Source organism: Centropristis striata, chromosome 11 (genome assembly GCF_030273125.1).
Source record: "Centropristis striata isolate RG_2023a ecotype Rhode Island chromosome 11, C.striata_1.0, whole genome shotgun sequence".
Lineage (NCBI taxonomy): Eukaryota > Metazoa > Chordata > Actinopteri > Perciformes > Serranidae > Centropristis > Centropristis striata.
In genome coordinates, this window is record NC_081527.1 from 23,250,833 (window position 1) to 23,266,308 (window position 15,476).

General features: G+C 36.1%; 2 protein-coding genes and 1 long non-coding RNA gene across 3 annotated transcripts in view; 1 reads left to right on the forward strand and 2 right to left on the reverse strand.

The window, feature by feature from the left end:
* Positions 1-930: 930 nt before the first annotated feature.
* On the forward strand, positions 931-6,218 carry dusp28 (dual specificity phosphatase 28). Its single transcript, XM_059343796.1, has 3 exons — positions 931-1,196; positions 2,515-2,921; positions 5,911-6,218. Exons 2-3 carry the CDS (start codon positions 2,577-2,579, stop codon positions 6,013-6,015), a joined length of 450 nt encoding a protein of 149 aa, XP_059199779.1. The 5' UTR covers positions 931-1,196; positions 2,515-2,576; the 3' UTR covers positions 6,016-6,218.
* LOC131979781 (uncharacterized) lies at positions 5,522-8,101 on the reverse strand. The gene is made up of 2 exons (XR_009395135.1): positions 7,844-8,101; positions 5,522-6,030 (listed from the first exon to the last, which is right to left on the reverse strand). It is a non-coding gene; the product is annotated as an uncharacterized LOC131979781 (long non-coding RNA).
* A 2,742-nt stretch (positions 8,102-10,843) lies between these two features.
* The window catches only part of proca (protein C (inactivator of coagulation factors Va and VIIIa), a), a 13,726-nt gene continuing 9,093 nt past the window's right edge, over positions 10,844-15,476 (reverse strand). Inside the window, exons 9-10 of the mRNA XM_059345154.1 lie at positions 14,912-15,029; positions 10,844-11,540 (exon numbers count right to left, since the gene is read on the reverse strand). Of these exons, the coding sequence (XP_059201137.1) occupies positions 10,960-11,540; positions 14,912-15,029 (699 nt within the window). The 3' untranslated portion in view covers positions 10,844-10,959. The remainder of the gene's footprint in view (positions 11,541-14,911; positions 15,030-15,476) is intronic.

The following is a 15,476-nucleotide window of genomic DNA, read 5'->3' on the forward strand; positions in this document are numbered from 1 at the left end:
TTATAGTTTATTCAACTTAAATATATATATATATATATATATATATATATATATAAAATTCTTGCAAAAGTTTGGGAAAGAGGACAATTTTAAATACATTTCTATGATCATATAGATTTATCAATTATATAATACTGTGTAATTTAATCAGTTATTTTGTTTTGTTCTGTGTAACATTCACATTTTTTATTGTATTGAATGTTCTTGTAATTTTGTTTTAAGTTATATAATATCTCTTGTAATTTAGTTTTATTTAAGTTATTTTAATTCATATATATATATAATACTATCATGTATAGTAATTTAGTTTTTAAGGTTACTTTGTTTTTTATCTTTTGAAATTTTGTTTTATACCATTCTAAAAAATATATAGTACTGTATTTACTATATTATTTATTTTTATTCAGTATTATATTTTGTAATGTAATGTTATTGTATTTGTAATTTTGCTCCAATTTTTTAAAACATACTTATGTTAGCTTTTTTGTATTTAGTATTATATTATACCATGTAATGGTATATTTTGTAATTAAGTACTTTTGTTTTAATTTATTTTAATGATATTTTACCATGTAATGTTATGTTTTATTTTCAGCTATTTAAAAAAAAAAGTGTACATGTAATATCACGTCAATTTATCGAGTCCTTTATCTTTTTTTTTTAAATCTTTTTTTGGCAGTAGTTATGTTATAAATCGTGTTGTATTTAATTTAATGTGATTTTGTTTGATTTTATGTAATATTACGGCATTCTATTTGTGTATTTTTTATGTTACAGTATGCCATGTGATGTTTTATTATTATAAGTTATTATTTGTGTTTTATTTTTATTATTCTATTTTTCAAGTAATAATTATACTTATTTTGGTACATTTAATGACATCAATTAATCCATTCATTTAGATTTTTCTTTTCTTTTTTTTCCGTGCACTCTATTTAAGTCTAAGTTATTAGAAAGTGAGAATTTAATACCTATAAACTAGTTTCACTGTGTGAGTCCTGAGTCGGACCGGCTTTAGGACCCAGAGAGCAGCGGTCACAGTCCGGGAGGTAAATATAGCGCGCGGCTGCTGATCGGAGCAGTTGGGGGTCAAGAGGAGACCTGAACGGACTTGAACGGACCTGGACGTCCTGAACGGACCGGATCCCCCTGATCCGCCTCCAGCCTGCAGGACCGAACAACCGCATCAGCTGCAGGTGAGTCCGCTGTCCTTGTGTGAGGCGTTCACTGACCGCTGCTGCTGTCTGACAACATTTATATTATATTATCTTCATTGTTTTTCTCTAATGACCTAAACTGAATTCACCTTTTTATCAACCAGCATGAAAACTAATCAATATATCTGATAAACCGCTGTACTGGAATTATTCCGTGTAATGTCATTGGATTTTATTTGAAGTAATATTTTTCCATTATTGAAAAAAATAATTATGTGATTGATATCATTTCCTAAACATTAAATGGTACATAAATTAATTGAGTCTTTAATTATTTTTTTAATTTATTATTTTGGCAGCTGTTGTGTTAGTCATTTATATTATTTTGTGATTTTTGTTTGATTTTATATAATATTGCATTTTATTTGGTGTTTTATTTATTATATTATGCCATGTAATGTTATATTTTGTTCTAAGCAATTTTGTCTTTGTTTTATTTGATATACTATGTCATTTTATTTTGTATCTTGGGGCTAAAACAATATTTACAATAACGATAAAATAAATAATTAAATACACTAAGATAGGAAAGTTACTGACATGCACTGCTGCAAACATTTAAGTGTTCTACGCATCAATAATATTAGTTTTAATGTTTATATAATTTGTTAGTTTTAATTTGTCTCATGTACGAGTTATTACTGTTTAAATTTTAATATTTTATGTCTACCGGATTCATGAGATTGGAAAAGTTGCATCTTCAAAACAAACAAAATGATATACTTTATTCTACATGTGTCATTTAAAATAAAGCATTTGCACTAACCAGATCCTGTTAAAAACATTAAATTCTGCTCCTCAAAGACACTGTGAAGACATGATTGATTCTGCTGAGACCAACGGTCACGTGACAAATATTCACTGAAAATCTGTTTACACAGAGCAGAGAGGAGAGGACAGGAGAGTCTGTTTACACAGAGCAGAGAGGAGAGGACAGGAGAGGCTGGAAACATGACAATACTTCAATATGTACAATATGTGGCGAAAACTGGTTTTACTGCATTCAGGACACTTGTGGAACACTTGGAAGTGTTGATATATAAATTCTGTTTTATTCCAATTAATTATCATAAATGTTCTTTTTTATTTCTGTCATTCTAACCGTGTTATTCTGCACAAAGACATGTTTGAGTTGTTCTGATTGTGCTGATTCCATAGAGCTGCAGGACTTTATTTGATTTTATGATTTTATATATTGCAGTGAAATACAGCGACACAGAGAACAGAATGTAAAAAGTAACAGCTCGTTGGGGTTCAGAGGGTGAAGGTAAACCCACTCTCGACTCTCTCTGACCAGGTGTGCTTACCTGTGAACATCAGCGCTGCAGTAAGGAAGCCTGTGAGGCTCGGCTCTGCAGGATGCTGCAGCTGTGTAAAGTCACCAGCGCTCTGTTCATCAGTAACGCGCGCTCCGCCTGCAGCGACGAGCTCCTCCAGCAGGAGGCGGTGACGCTCTGCATCAACGTGTCGAAACAGCAGCCGTTCCCGTCCGCCGCCATCACCAAGCTGCAGATCCCTGTCTACGACGACCCCGCCGAGAACCTGTACGCCCACTTCGACCGCTGCGCTGACGCCATCCAGAAAGAGGCGAACCGCGGCGGCCGCAGCGTCGTTTACTGCAAGAACGGACGCAGCCGCTCGGCCACCGTGTGCATCGCCTACCTGATGAAACACCGCAGGCTGACGCTGACCGACGCGTTGCAGGTGAGTCAGATTCATTCTCACCGTGTTTAACCCTCTGAACCCCGACGAGCAGCGGCAACATTTCACTGCAAGATATCAAACTAGAAAATTTCCTCTGGGGAATTCTGAAAGGGCCACGGGGGCTACTGCCGGTGTGTGTACACTATGATGAGATTCTTCAGAGATTTCAAACTATGCCCTTTAACCTCAAAGTGTGTGTGTGTGTGTGTGTGTGTGTGTGTGTGTGTGTGTGTGTGTGTGTGTGAGAAACATGTGTGAGGAGTGTGCGCGCTGGAGGAGTGTGCGCGCTTACACTGGTCCCTACAGCTATTGCTGTATGGGACCAGTGCTCGGTGCGATTGCCCCGTCCATGGCCGTAATAAATGACAACATACAACTTAACTTTTTATTATTTTTATTATTTTATTATTTATATCAAACAGCAATACAATGCACAGTTACAAAGAAGATGATAAGCAATGCAAAACATAGAAAATAATTAAATAATATTTAAAAAATAAAATAGAAGAATAATTAATGGAAAAGAATGAAACAAAAACTAATAAATAAATATTAAAATAAACAGACGCAAGATTACATGTTAAAGACATTAAACGCAGTGCATATGTTGGCAGTATTCACAGCTTTTTTGTGTTGTAGACAGGAGAGAGTTGAGATATACTGTTCAAACTCTGACTTCAAGAGAAAGAAATTTGATCTTTTACTTGAAAACTTTGGCAAAAAGAAAAATTAAATTTATAAAAAAATATGCATCATCATCCTTCTTTTTGTGATCAAAACAGCCAAATATGACATCATTATAATGCAAAGTAAAACCAGTGAAAATATTGGTGTTAACAAACGAGGTAATGTCCTTCCAGAGTTTGTATGTGAATTCACAAGACCAAAATAAATTTGAGATAGTTTCAAGGTGCAGATCACAAAAACCACATTCCACCTCAATGTCAACTTTAAACTTATGTAACAGCACTTTCGTGGGGTAAAATCTATGTAGCAGTTTCAATGACACTCCCTTAGATTTATTAGTTAAAATAAACTTTTGGGGTAGGGACCAGACTTTTTTCCAATCTATGTTTGGGACAAACTAACTCCAGTAAAAAATGAACATACAACTAAACTGATGTGAGAGTGAGGCGCAGGTGTGACTGCAGAGAGAGGCGACATTGTTATTTTTTCAGAATTCGCGGGTGTGAAAAGTAAATATACAGAATGTGTTGCTCAGCCTCAAAGAGTATTTCGTTCATGAGTTTTTGTCAGCAGAAAAGAGTGACTTTAAAAGCCCTGTACACTTCGGAACTCTACACTGATATTTGTGTTTGATTTGCTTCTTTATATTTCTTCACTTTATCTTTTTTGTAAATGTTCAGTTGTTGTTGTTTTTTTAGATCAGGCTAAATCAGCTGTGGTTTGGGAATAACCAAAAAAGAAAAAAAGGCCCGATAACACTTTGAATCAAGAAAAGTTATACATTTTTTAAAATAATAATAATAATAATAATAAAAAACTGAATAAATAACTTTGGGGTAAAAAGTTAATAAAAAATAAAATCGTTAAATAGGAAAGTAAAAAGAGAAATAATTATGAAGGTAAATACATAAAGAAGCTAATAATTCATGTAAATATGTATTTATTATGCTTTTTTGGCAGATTTAATGATCAAGTTATTTGTTTTTGATATTTCTGTTTGATTTGCTTCTTTATTTCTTCACTTTTGTATTATTTATTTTATTTCTTAGATCAGGTTAAATATGCTCTTGTTTGGGAATAAGGCATGAACATTTTTCTTTAAAAAAAAGAAAAGAAAAACAAGGTCCCTTAACACTCTATAATTAAATAATAATAAATGCATATAATAAATATAATGAATAAATGCACAAATAAATACATTTCAGACTTAATGAATACATGTAAATAATAAAAAATAATAAAAGGGAACATTAAATAGGAAGATTATAATAAAGGTGAATACATGAAGAAGCTAATTAATTCATGCATTCATGTATTTTTTATGCTTTTTGGCAGATTTAATGATCAAGTAATTTGTTTATTACATCATTTATTTATTTTTGGCAGCTTCTGTCCCCATGAAGCTGCAGCAGAACGCAGCGTGAGCAGAAACTGAAGTCAGGGTGTCCGATGTAAAGGTGCCTTTGAGCTGCTGACAGACAAGCCGAACGTTGATATTATTCATTCAGTTAACCTTTTAAATGGCTTTTTTAAAAATCCCAGTTATTTAAGGGCTTTATAAACTTTCTTTACCTATATATCTCTGCTCCTGTTTAACTGCTCATGTTTCAGTTTGTTTCCTTGTATTTCACTGCAACATATAAATCTCTATAAATCTATAAATCCTGCAGCTCTATGGAATCAGCACAATCAGAACAACTCAAACATGTCTTAGTGCAGAATAACACAGTGAGAATGACAGAAATCGTAAGTATTGTCATGTTTCCAGCCTGTCCTGTCCTCTCCTCTCTGCTCTGTGTAAACAGCCTCTCCTGTCCTCTCCTCTCTGCTCTGTGTAAACAGATTTTCAGTGAATATTTGTCACGTGACCGTTGGTCTCAGCAGAATCAATCATGTCTTCACAGTGTCTCTGAGGAGCAGAATTTAATGTTTTTAACAGGATCTGGTTAGTGCAAACGCTTTATTTTAAATGACACATGTAGAATAAAGAGATTCTGACACAAATATCAACATTTTAACACAAGTTTTGCTCACTTTTTATAACAGAACTGATGATCCGTTCAAGGACCGTTGGAAAGTTCAAACTCCAACAATACGTTTTAGTGATCTTTTAAAGAAGACATACTTTTGGACTGATGGGGTTCAGATTGTTAATCACTAAAATAAACCAAAAAAGCATGATCCCAGATGTGCATCCTTCTGTCCTAAAACATGAAACCCTTGTGTTGTGTTACTGCTGTTACAATCCAAAAATAACGTTCATTAAAACACATTCAATGAGTCGGATTATGTTTGTTCTCAGAGAGTGAAGACGGCTCGACACCAGATCGATCCGAACCCCGGCTTCCTGTCGCAGCTGCAGAGATATGAGCAGGAGCTGAAGAACAGACGAGGACAGAGAGACTGACAGCCAGATGTCTGTCTGAAGTTCAATCAGTCAGTTTAAGAATATTTCAAACATTATATTTCAGAGATTGTAGTTTCAGTGCTGCAGCAGCTGCTTTGCAAACGTCAGCAAAAACTTTAGAGCAGATTAAATTAAATATGGTAGAATAAAAAGAGTAAATTAGAGATTATAATGAATTTACATATAAGTGGGAGACAATATTACATATTTATTTGTTCTTAAGTTATAAAATGCTGAAACTTAAAATATTTATATAGAAATAAAATTAGATTAAAAAATATAAAAGTCTGATATTTAATAGAGAAGATAATGAATAATCAGTAGTTGATTCTTTAGTAAAACAGGGTTTTTCTCTTCTGTTGAAGGCCTCCGTGGGACAGAAATATATAATAGTTTAACACATTTTACTCCACAGATGAAAAGAAGAAATGAGGTCCGATAGAAAATTGCCGAATTTTCAAATCGGATCAATTATAGCTTCATTTTTCAACAGTAGTTAGTAACTGAAGGCCGAAATAACTCAGACAAAACAGGATTATCATCTTTTTCTTTTAGTAAATTAGCTTGTTTACATATTTAAACACATTTCTGTACATTAAATCATTTGTTTATTTTGTAAATTTTCATTACTATTAGTGATATTATTATATTTTTTTCTATTTTCACCCACTTTTTTAAAAAACTTTTTACACAGGAAATAAAGCAGCGGGATTTTAAGTTGATTTGCTTGTTTGTTTAAATGTTTGAACAAAGTTATTTACTTTAAAATATTTATTTTATTTTAATTGCTATTATTGCTATTATTTTATTATTTTTTTAAACACAGAAAAAACAGCATTTTTTTAGTTCATTAGATACATTTTTTAAATGTAAATTGAATTACTATTATAATTATTGATATTGTGATTACTCTTATTATCATTAGCCTATTTTTTATTTTCTTTTTTCACTTTATTACTTTTAACACACAAAAGCAGCAGTTTTTTTTGTTTGTTTACATATTTTAACAATTCTAAACATTAAAATATTTATTTTTCATGGTCATTACAATTATTATTAATATAATTTTTTTATAATATAATAATTTAAAAATAATATTTATTTTCTCCCACTATTTTCTCTCACAAAAAAAAAAACAGTGTCAGAATTGACTTGAGTTTATCTCTCCGGTTCTCTGCTGTGGCTGCAGTTCCACCTTCCACCTCTAGATAGAGACATTTCCACAGAAATAATGCAAACAGCTGATAACGGAGAAAAAAAAATGAAAAATGTATCTAATCTGAAGCATCAAAAGTCTCCACAAAGAAACTGAAACCTGCAGCTTCATATTCGATATTTCACATTGGTACATTTAAAAGTCTGACTCTCTTTAAGATTTCAGTTTAATATCAAACTCCACTTCGACTCATGAAGTATTCAGATCCTTTACACACTCCAAAAATATATATAATAAGTAAATTAAAGATCTAAAACCTTTAAAAAAAAAGAGAAAAATGAATGACCTAAAAATCTATTAAAATCTATAAATCAATTAAAGATCCCCGAAATGTGATCTAAAAATCCTTTTGAAATACATAAATAAAAAAACTCCAAACCCTTAAAGAAAATATTTTAAAAATGTGTAAATCAGGTAAAGACCCCCCCCCCCCATTTAAAAAAAATAATAACCTAAAAAACAAATTAAAGACCCAAAACATTTACAAACATTTAAACATTTAAAAATAAATCAATAAATAAAAATATAATGTCCTGAAAATACCTTAAAAAATGTGGTGCAGAAAAGGCTGAATATTTACGTCTGAGATTTGAATAAAACAGCTGAACTCACCTCAGACAGATCGTGTTTCTCTGCAGGTTTCTGTTTCAATCTCAGCTTTTTCAAATCGTCCTCAGCTGGAGGAAAACCGACACGACTCCCTGATTTCTCTTCAAACTACTTTCAGGTTGATTTTCTCATCAATATTCACCTAAACAGCCTCCAGTTGTTAATCCTGTTTCAGCTTAAAGCAAACTAGTTTTTTAAATTGATTTAAATAAAACATTTTCACCGTGTGGCCATCACTTCTGAAAGCAGACCGGAGCAGATTAAATAAGTGAACACACCTGTCAGCAGGTGATTAACTGTGAAACAACCGACAGCACAAACAACTTTTATAAACTGTGGAACCATTAAGCCTTCAGTTAGTCTCAGATGATGTTTCTGTGTTTAACGCTTGTAATGTGTCACTTTAGAGGCTAAATATAACTCATAATTATCTCTAACAAGTCGTTAAATGTCTGAAACTGTGGTGGACAAAATTACGACTTCAGCTCAGGTTTAAAACGGCTGAGAAACATTATTGTAAAGTTTATTTTAATTAAAATGTGTTCAAACAGCTCTGGGGAATAATTAAAGCCACTGATGGTTAATTATTATTTTTTTGTCTCTATAAATACTGTGAATAATAATGATTCAGTTCAAGTTTGTAACAGAAAATATTTATTAAGGATCGACCAATAATCAGCTGCTCACCGTCAGTTAACAGCAATTAAACAATTATTGTAAAATAATAAAAAAAATGTGGAATTACTACTAAAAGTGAAGTAAAACATCAGTTAAACCCTCTGGCCTTCTGTTTAAAATAAGTTTTATTGGTTGATCCTTAATATTCGTCTCAGTAAATGGACTTGATTTTGCTGAACGTGTTTCTGTGGATCTCAGGAGTGTTTTCTCTGTGTTGTGTTGGTGCTGAATTAAGAGCAATAATTGAAACGAGACCTGGTGTCCCTGTAAACAATGTCAGACCTCATAAGTGTGTTAGTGATGTTAGAGTGATGAGACTCATGTGCAGCAGCTGTTCTATCATCATAAATAAATAAAAAACACCTTAAACGTTAGCACACGACGCTGCGTCCCTTTAACACTCTGCTGCTGTATTAATGTCTAAAAAATGAAAAACAATAAAGTCATGTGTTGATGGTTCGGCTCTGTGTGTTCTGTGATCACCTGCAACGCCCCCTGGTGGGCGGCTGCAGCATGAGATATAGATAAAAGGTTGATTGACAGCTGGAACTAACTCCTGATTGGTCCGGCGCTGGAACACAAAACACAAAAATATTTGAAATTATAAGAAAGAAAGAGGAGGAAAGAGAGTGAAAGAAAGAAAAAAGAAAGATTGAAAGAAAGAAAGATGAAAGATTGGCCTATTTAATTTCATAGTTTTTTTTTATTCAATATATTTTTTATTTAAATGTGCACTTTATGCAGCTTTAATTTAAAAAAGAAAGGTACTCCCGTTGTTTTACAGTATTTATGTTCACTTAACCCATTAAGGCCTAAAGCGCCTGGAAAAAAATGCCTGTAAAACCTCTGGGCGATTTTGAAAGAACCCCCTAAAACCTGAAGTTTTTCTGGAAATTCAACAGAAGATTTTTCAGCCTCTGTAGCAGATAGAAATGAAATTCAAAAAGTATTTGAGAGATAATACCCGTGGCTTTCATGAGAAGTTGAGTTTATTTGTCCAAACCTTCAATAAAGTTTTTTTTAAAAATCAACAAACTCAGCAAATGTTACATTTGACTGAATAAAAAATCCTATGCATAATACTAATACATGCCCATTAGCAAGATGCAAACATGATCTGACCATTGGAAGAAATAGACATAGTTGTCATTACCCTACTGTAATAAAAAAAAGAATTATCATAATAATAATAATAAATAATAATAATATTTTATATATTGCACTTTTCAGGGTACTCAACAACGCATAAAGTAATATAAAACATAAACAGTCATGATTTCTTATATCATCATCACAATCAATTATTATTATTATTATTAATATTAATATAGTATTAATAATATTATTATTTACTCCAGATGGCCACAAATCTGTCTGTTCTTCGGTGAAAATATGTCATCTAAAAACATATTCCTCATCCATAAATGCCGGTTGATTGGTTCCGAGGGTTCAAAGTCCGGATCAGCAATAAAATCATCGGCGCTATATTCATCTAGATCGCTTCCGTCACTTACTGCTGAGCTCCTCCGATATAGTCGTCTTCCTCCATGATTTCAAAGTTCTGGAAAAGTCTGTTGCATTGCGACACTCCCGCATGTATTCTGATCATGATTCTGATGCATTTCATTGGCCAAGAGACTGAAAATAGGTGGAAAAAAATACAAATACTACAAAATGACATATCCGCTGAGTGGAGCCAAAACACTGAGCTGCTTTCCAATATAAGAGACAGACAGTGAACGAACACCTCAGATGTCAAAGAAAACAAAACAAAGAGCTTTTGAGCTTGCTGACAGCAGTCGACAATGGTGATGGACTGAACACATTTACAAACATGACTATAAGAAATAAGCAGAAAACGAAGAGGTACTTAGAACTTCATGAGCAGATTCGGCAGGTCAGCATCTGTTTTGGATCCCTCTGCTTTCTGTAGCTTATCTTGTGTGGTCCCTTGCTCTCTTTCTCTGCCTTTGCCGAACTCCGTTTCTTAGGTCTTTTTGGTGATCAGCCATGAGGAACATGAACAGCTTGTTCTTATGGCTAACAGAGAGGTCTGTGTGTGTAGAATTGCCGTAAAGTGTTTTGTTTTCTCGTTGCCGGGACACAAGTACAGATCTTGTAAGGCTGGTTTTCCACCAGGAGACAGCAAATGTGTGCCCAAACAGGTAATTCTACCATCACAATGATTCCTAAACAGTTTCATTAAGTTGAAAATGCTGCATAGAATAAATGAAACGGTGAAAAAGGAGAGTGAGGCGTCTTGAGACACAAACGGTTTATTTATAAGGTGTGTTACATCTCTACGGTGCTGAGGCCTTAATGTGGGTTTAACAGACCAGACCGATGGTTCAGGGACTCTGGGGTTCAGGGACTCGTGGTTCAGGGACTCTGGGGTTCAGGGACTCGTGGTTCAGGGACTCTGGGGTTCAGGGACTCGTGGTTCAGGGACTCGGGGCTCCTGGCTGGTGGTGACCTTCGTCCCAGTCCTTTCTCACTCTGTCGATCCACTCGTTGTAGTTGGAAACCTTGGTGTAGATGCCCAGCTTGTCCTCCTTGCCGCAGCCCTCGCCCCAGGACACCAGGCCAATTAGGAACCACGTGTCCCGGTACAGGGTGACCATCGGCCCACCGCTGTCCCCCTCGCAGGCGTCCTTGCTCTGCCCGAGCACCCCGGCGCAGAGGACGTTGTCCGAGATGTTGTGGGACATCTGGCGGGAGCAGATGCTGTGCTCCACCACGGGGATGGAGATGATGTTGAGTGCCGAGCTGTATGCATCGCTGTCGTCCCTGCCCCAGCCCGACACCACGGTGAGGGTGCCATTCAGGTGGAGGACCTGCTCAGCCAGCTGGCGCCCCGGCAGACAGATGGGGACGATGTATTCGGAGAAGGGGGCGGGGGTCTCCAGGCGCATCAGGGCGATGTCGTTGTCCACTGTCCTGCTTTCGTAGTTGGGGTGTCTGATGGCCCGGACCACCTTCAGGGTCACCTCGGTGCCTTCCTTCCTGTGACGCTCGTAGTCACCTGCAGACAGAAACAAAGGGACGGGAATAAAGTCATGGAAAAAATTATTAGACCACCCTTGTGTTCTTCAATTTCTTGTTCATTTGAATGCCTGGTACAACTAAAGGTACATTTGTTTGGACAAATATGATGATAACAACAAAAATAGCTGATAAGAGTTTAATTTAAGAGCTGATATCTAGACATTTTCCATGGTTTTATTGATAATAACCAAAATCATTATCAAGAAAACCATGGAAAATGTCTAGATATCAGCTCTTAAATTAAACTCTTTGTTGTTATCATTATATTTGTACGGAGCCCCTAAAGGGACATGGTGAAAATAAAAAAAAAACTTTGGTATCTCGTGAGCACGAGAAACATTTCTCGTGCTCACGAGATACTTTCTCTTGAGCACGAGATACTTTTCTCGTGAGCACGAGGTAGTTTCTCGTGAGCATGAGATACTTTTCTCGTGAGCACGAGATACTTTTCCGTGAACACGAGATGCATATTGCATGCGCGCATGGTATCTGTAAGAACACCCTCTGCATTTCAGCTTGTTTCTGTACGAAAACGACATTACAGGAGTTAGTTCGGCTATATTTTGACCTGGGGCTTCATTATAAGGACATTGCTGCTTTACTTGAAAAAAAACGACAGTTGTTTTCCCAAGATAACGATATAATTAATTCGAGATCTTGAGAAAACAAAACCATAGTGTAGTCCAGACGCATAGCCAGTAATGTAATGTATTTGTAACCCGGCCCGTGTGGGATGAGCCTCTCCACACCCTGGGACTCTGCGTTGTGTTGTTTATGATGATGGAGGGCGGAGGAGGGACCAGTCGGACACGGGTGGTCGTTATATTGCGGCTCGGACCGTGATGTGCTTTATTTCTCACAACGGCTGGCAGCTCAACCATAAACAGTACAAGTAAACACTGGCGTGAGACAACAAAAAGATTAAAGGCTTGTGTTGTGTCCTTACTGGTTTCCACACTAACTGTGCCGTAGGCTATGATCTGCGCAGTTTCTGTTACGCGTGAGCTGTCCGTGGTACTGAAAAAACAATCGCCGTTAATGTGATAATTTTCTGTCTGATGCAGGTCTATGTTATGCTGTACGTTAACACTTTATCAAGCCTACTGATTGGGTTCATCTGTAGTCGGCACTTTGTGCAATAAAATGATTTATTGTGCCGTGCGATAGAGCCGATACGCATGTTTTGTCTTTACTGTTGTATTGTGTACAGCCTTTATAGAGCTCTGTTGGGAGAGCTTGTGTTAGAGGCAGTGTTTTGCTGTCATTTCCTTTGTAATGCATAATGTTGCAAAATAAAGTCACTATTTTTCCAGTTTGTCTATATTTGTCATTTTTATAGTTCTACATTTTTACGAGTCCCTTTTCTGGGAAAAGATGGCCCATCCACTTTTGTACTGGCCCACCCGAAATATTATTTCTGCCTTTCTGCCACCGGGTGTCTCCATGGATACCAGATGATGACTGAGAGATGCAGATCAGCAGGATTGCGGGTCACTAGAAACTTTGTGTATGTAGTGCAATCCGTTTTGGACCCAGAGGGAATACTACCAGTGGCGAAGGCAGAAATAATATTTCACACAAGCTCTCCCAACAGAGCTCTATAAAGGCTGTACACAATACAACAGTAAAGACAAAACATGCGTATCGGCTCTATCGCACGCCACAATAAATCATTTTTTTGCACAAAGTGCCAACTACAGATGAACCCAATCAGTAGGCTCGATAAAGTGTTAACGTATAGCATAACATAGACCAGCATCAGACAGATAATTATCACATTAAGGGCGATTGTTTTTTCAGTACCACGGACAGCTCACGCGTAACAGAAACTGCGCAGATCATAGCCTACGGCACAGTTAGTGTGGAAACCAGTAAGGACACAACACAAGCCTTTAATCTTTATGTTGTCTCACGCCAGTGTTTACTTGTACTGTTTATGGTTGAGCTGCTAGCCATTGTGAGAAATAAAGCACGACACGGTCCGAGCCGCAATATAACGACCACCGGTGTCCGACTGGTCCCTCCTCCGCCCTCCATCATCATAAACAACACAACGCAGAGTCCCAGGGTGTGGAGAGGCTCATCCCACACGGGCCGGGTTACAAATACATTACATTACTGGCTATGCGTCTGGACTACACTATGGTTTTGTTTTCTCAAGATCTCGAATTAATTATATCGTTATCTTGGGAAAACAACTGTCGTTTTTTTTCAAGTAAAGCAGCAATGTCCTTATAATGAAGCCCGAGGTCAAAATATAGCCGAACTAACTCCTGTAATGTCGTTTTCATACAGAAACAAGCTGAAATGCAGAGGGTGTTCTTACAGACACCATGCGCGCATACAATATGCATCTCGTGCTCACGAGGAAATATCTCGTGCTCACGAGAAAGTATCTCGTGATACGCTTCTTACATAAATGCATCGATACAAATAATCTAACAATATATTTAGAATATACAACATTCTGCATAACAAGTACTTAAACACTTTAGACACCTATTTTATAGCTCTGCGTGAATGCATTATGCATCTTTATGTTTTTCGAGTGTCTTGCAAAACAGATTTTTTTTTAAATTCAACTAAATCTGAGAATGTTTGACAGAAAATACAATTGTGGAGACATGGTTCCCAACAAATCAGCAGTTTGTTCGCTTCATATTCAAATTCAGATTCTCTTGATCAAAAAATGATTGTGCAGCGATGGTGCAGTTAAACACTCACACACACACACACACACACACACACACACACACACTCAAGGACCTGTTTACTAACCGTAACCTCCCATAACTGCACGCTTATAAATCTCTAATTCCACGGTGGATTTTTAGTTTATTTGCAAAAAAAAACAACAACTATTCTCAAAGCAAAGCTGCAGAAAAAAATAATACACATGAGAACTTGATTTAGTTATTTATGCATTTATTGGATTGTTTATATTTATTGAACTATTCCCATTTAATATTCAGGAAATATTGAAAGTTAGCAAGTTGGCGGAGATATCTGTCGACCTTATATTTGTCCTTATAAATGCGCTCAGCTCTCTGCAGGAGTTAATCATTTGACTCTAACTGTGTGTGGCTGTTAGTGCTGCTGTTTGTTAATCAGACTTTTTTGCAACAAGCTCATTTGCATAGAAAGAGGCAGATTTTGCACCAAAAGTTTGAAAATTACCTTATTTAAATATATGCACATAGAAGCAGAGCAGCGAGCACCAACATTGGATTTTGGTGCTTGCATTGCACATCATGTGAAGGTCTGAAGTCATGTTATGCAGATTGAATCTAAAGCTGATGTGTAGATTTTTTTACTTTGTCCTCAGACAAACTAAGAGTGGCAGCTCACCCAGTCGCACACGGAATATGTGGTTGTTCTCGAGGCAGTGAGCGGCAGTCAGGACCCAGTTCGCATCGATGAGGACGCCTCCGCAGTGAAATTGCCCTCTGGCGTTCAGCACCAGCACCTGCACCACAAGAAAACATCATTCATAGTTAAATTCATTATATTTGAAGGCCCCTGAAAACATTAAATCCATAGTTTTTCTCCACAACAGACTTGATGATATTATGGAATTTGAAACTTTTTTTTTATGACAGAAGATGTTCTAACTAGGAATACACTGAGTCGATCTAAAAATGTTAAAATTCTAATTGTTCTACTTTTGTCCATTTTTAAGGTTTCATGTGGTTTTTGATGTTTGATTTTTGAACGTGTTCAAAAGGAGTCAATCTGAGAGAGAGAGAGAGAGAGAGAGAGAGAGAGAGAGAGAGAGAGAGAGCTTTACTTTTGATGTTTGGAAAGGAATCGAGCAGAATCTGTTAAAATCAGCTCCACCAGGAGTTAACCCTCCTGTGGTCCTTTTTGACCCCAAATCATTTTGATCATACCATTAATATAGGTTAACTTTCAC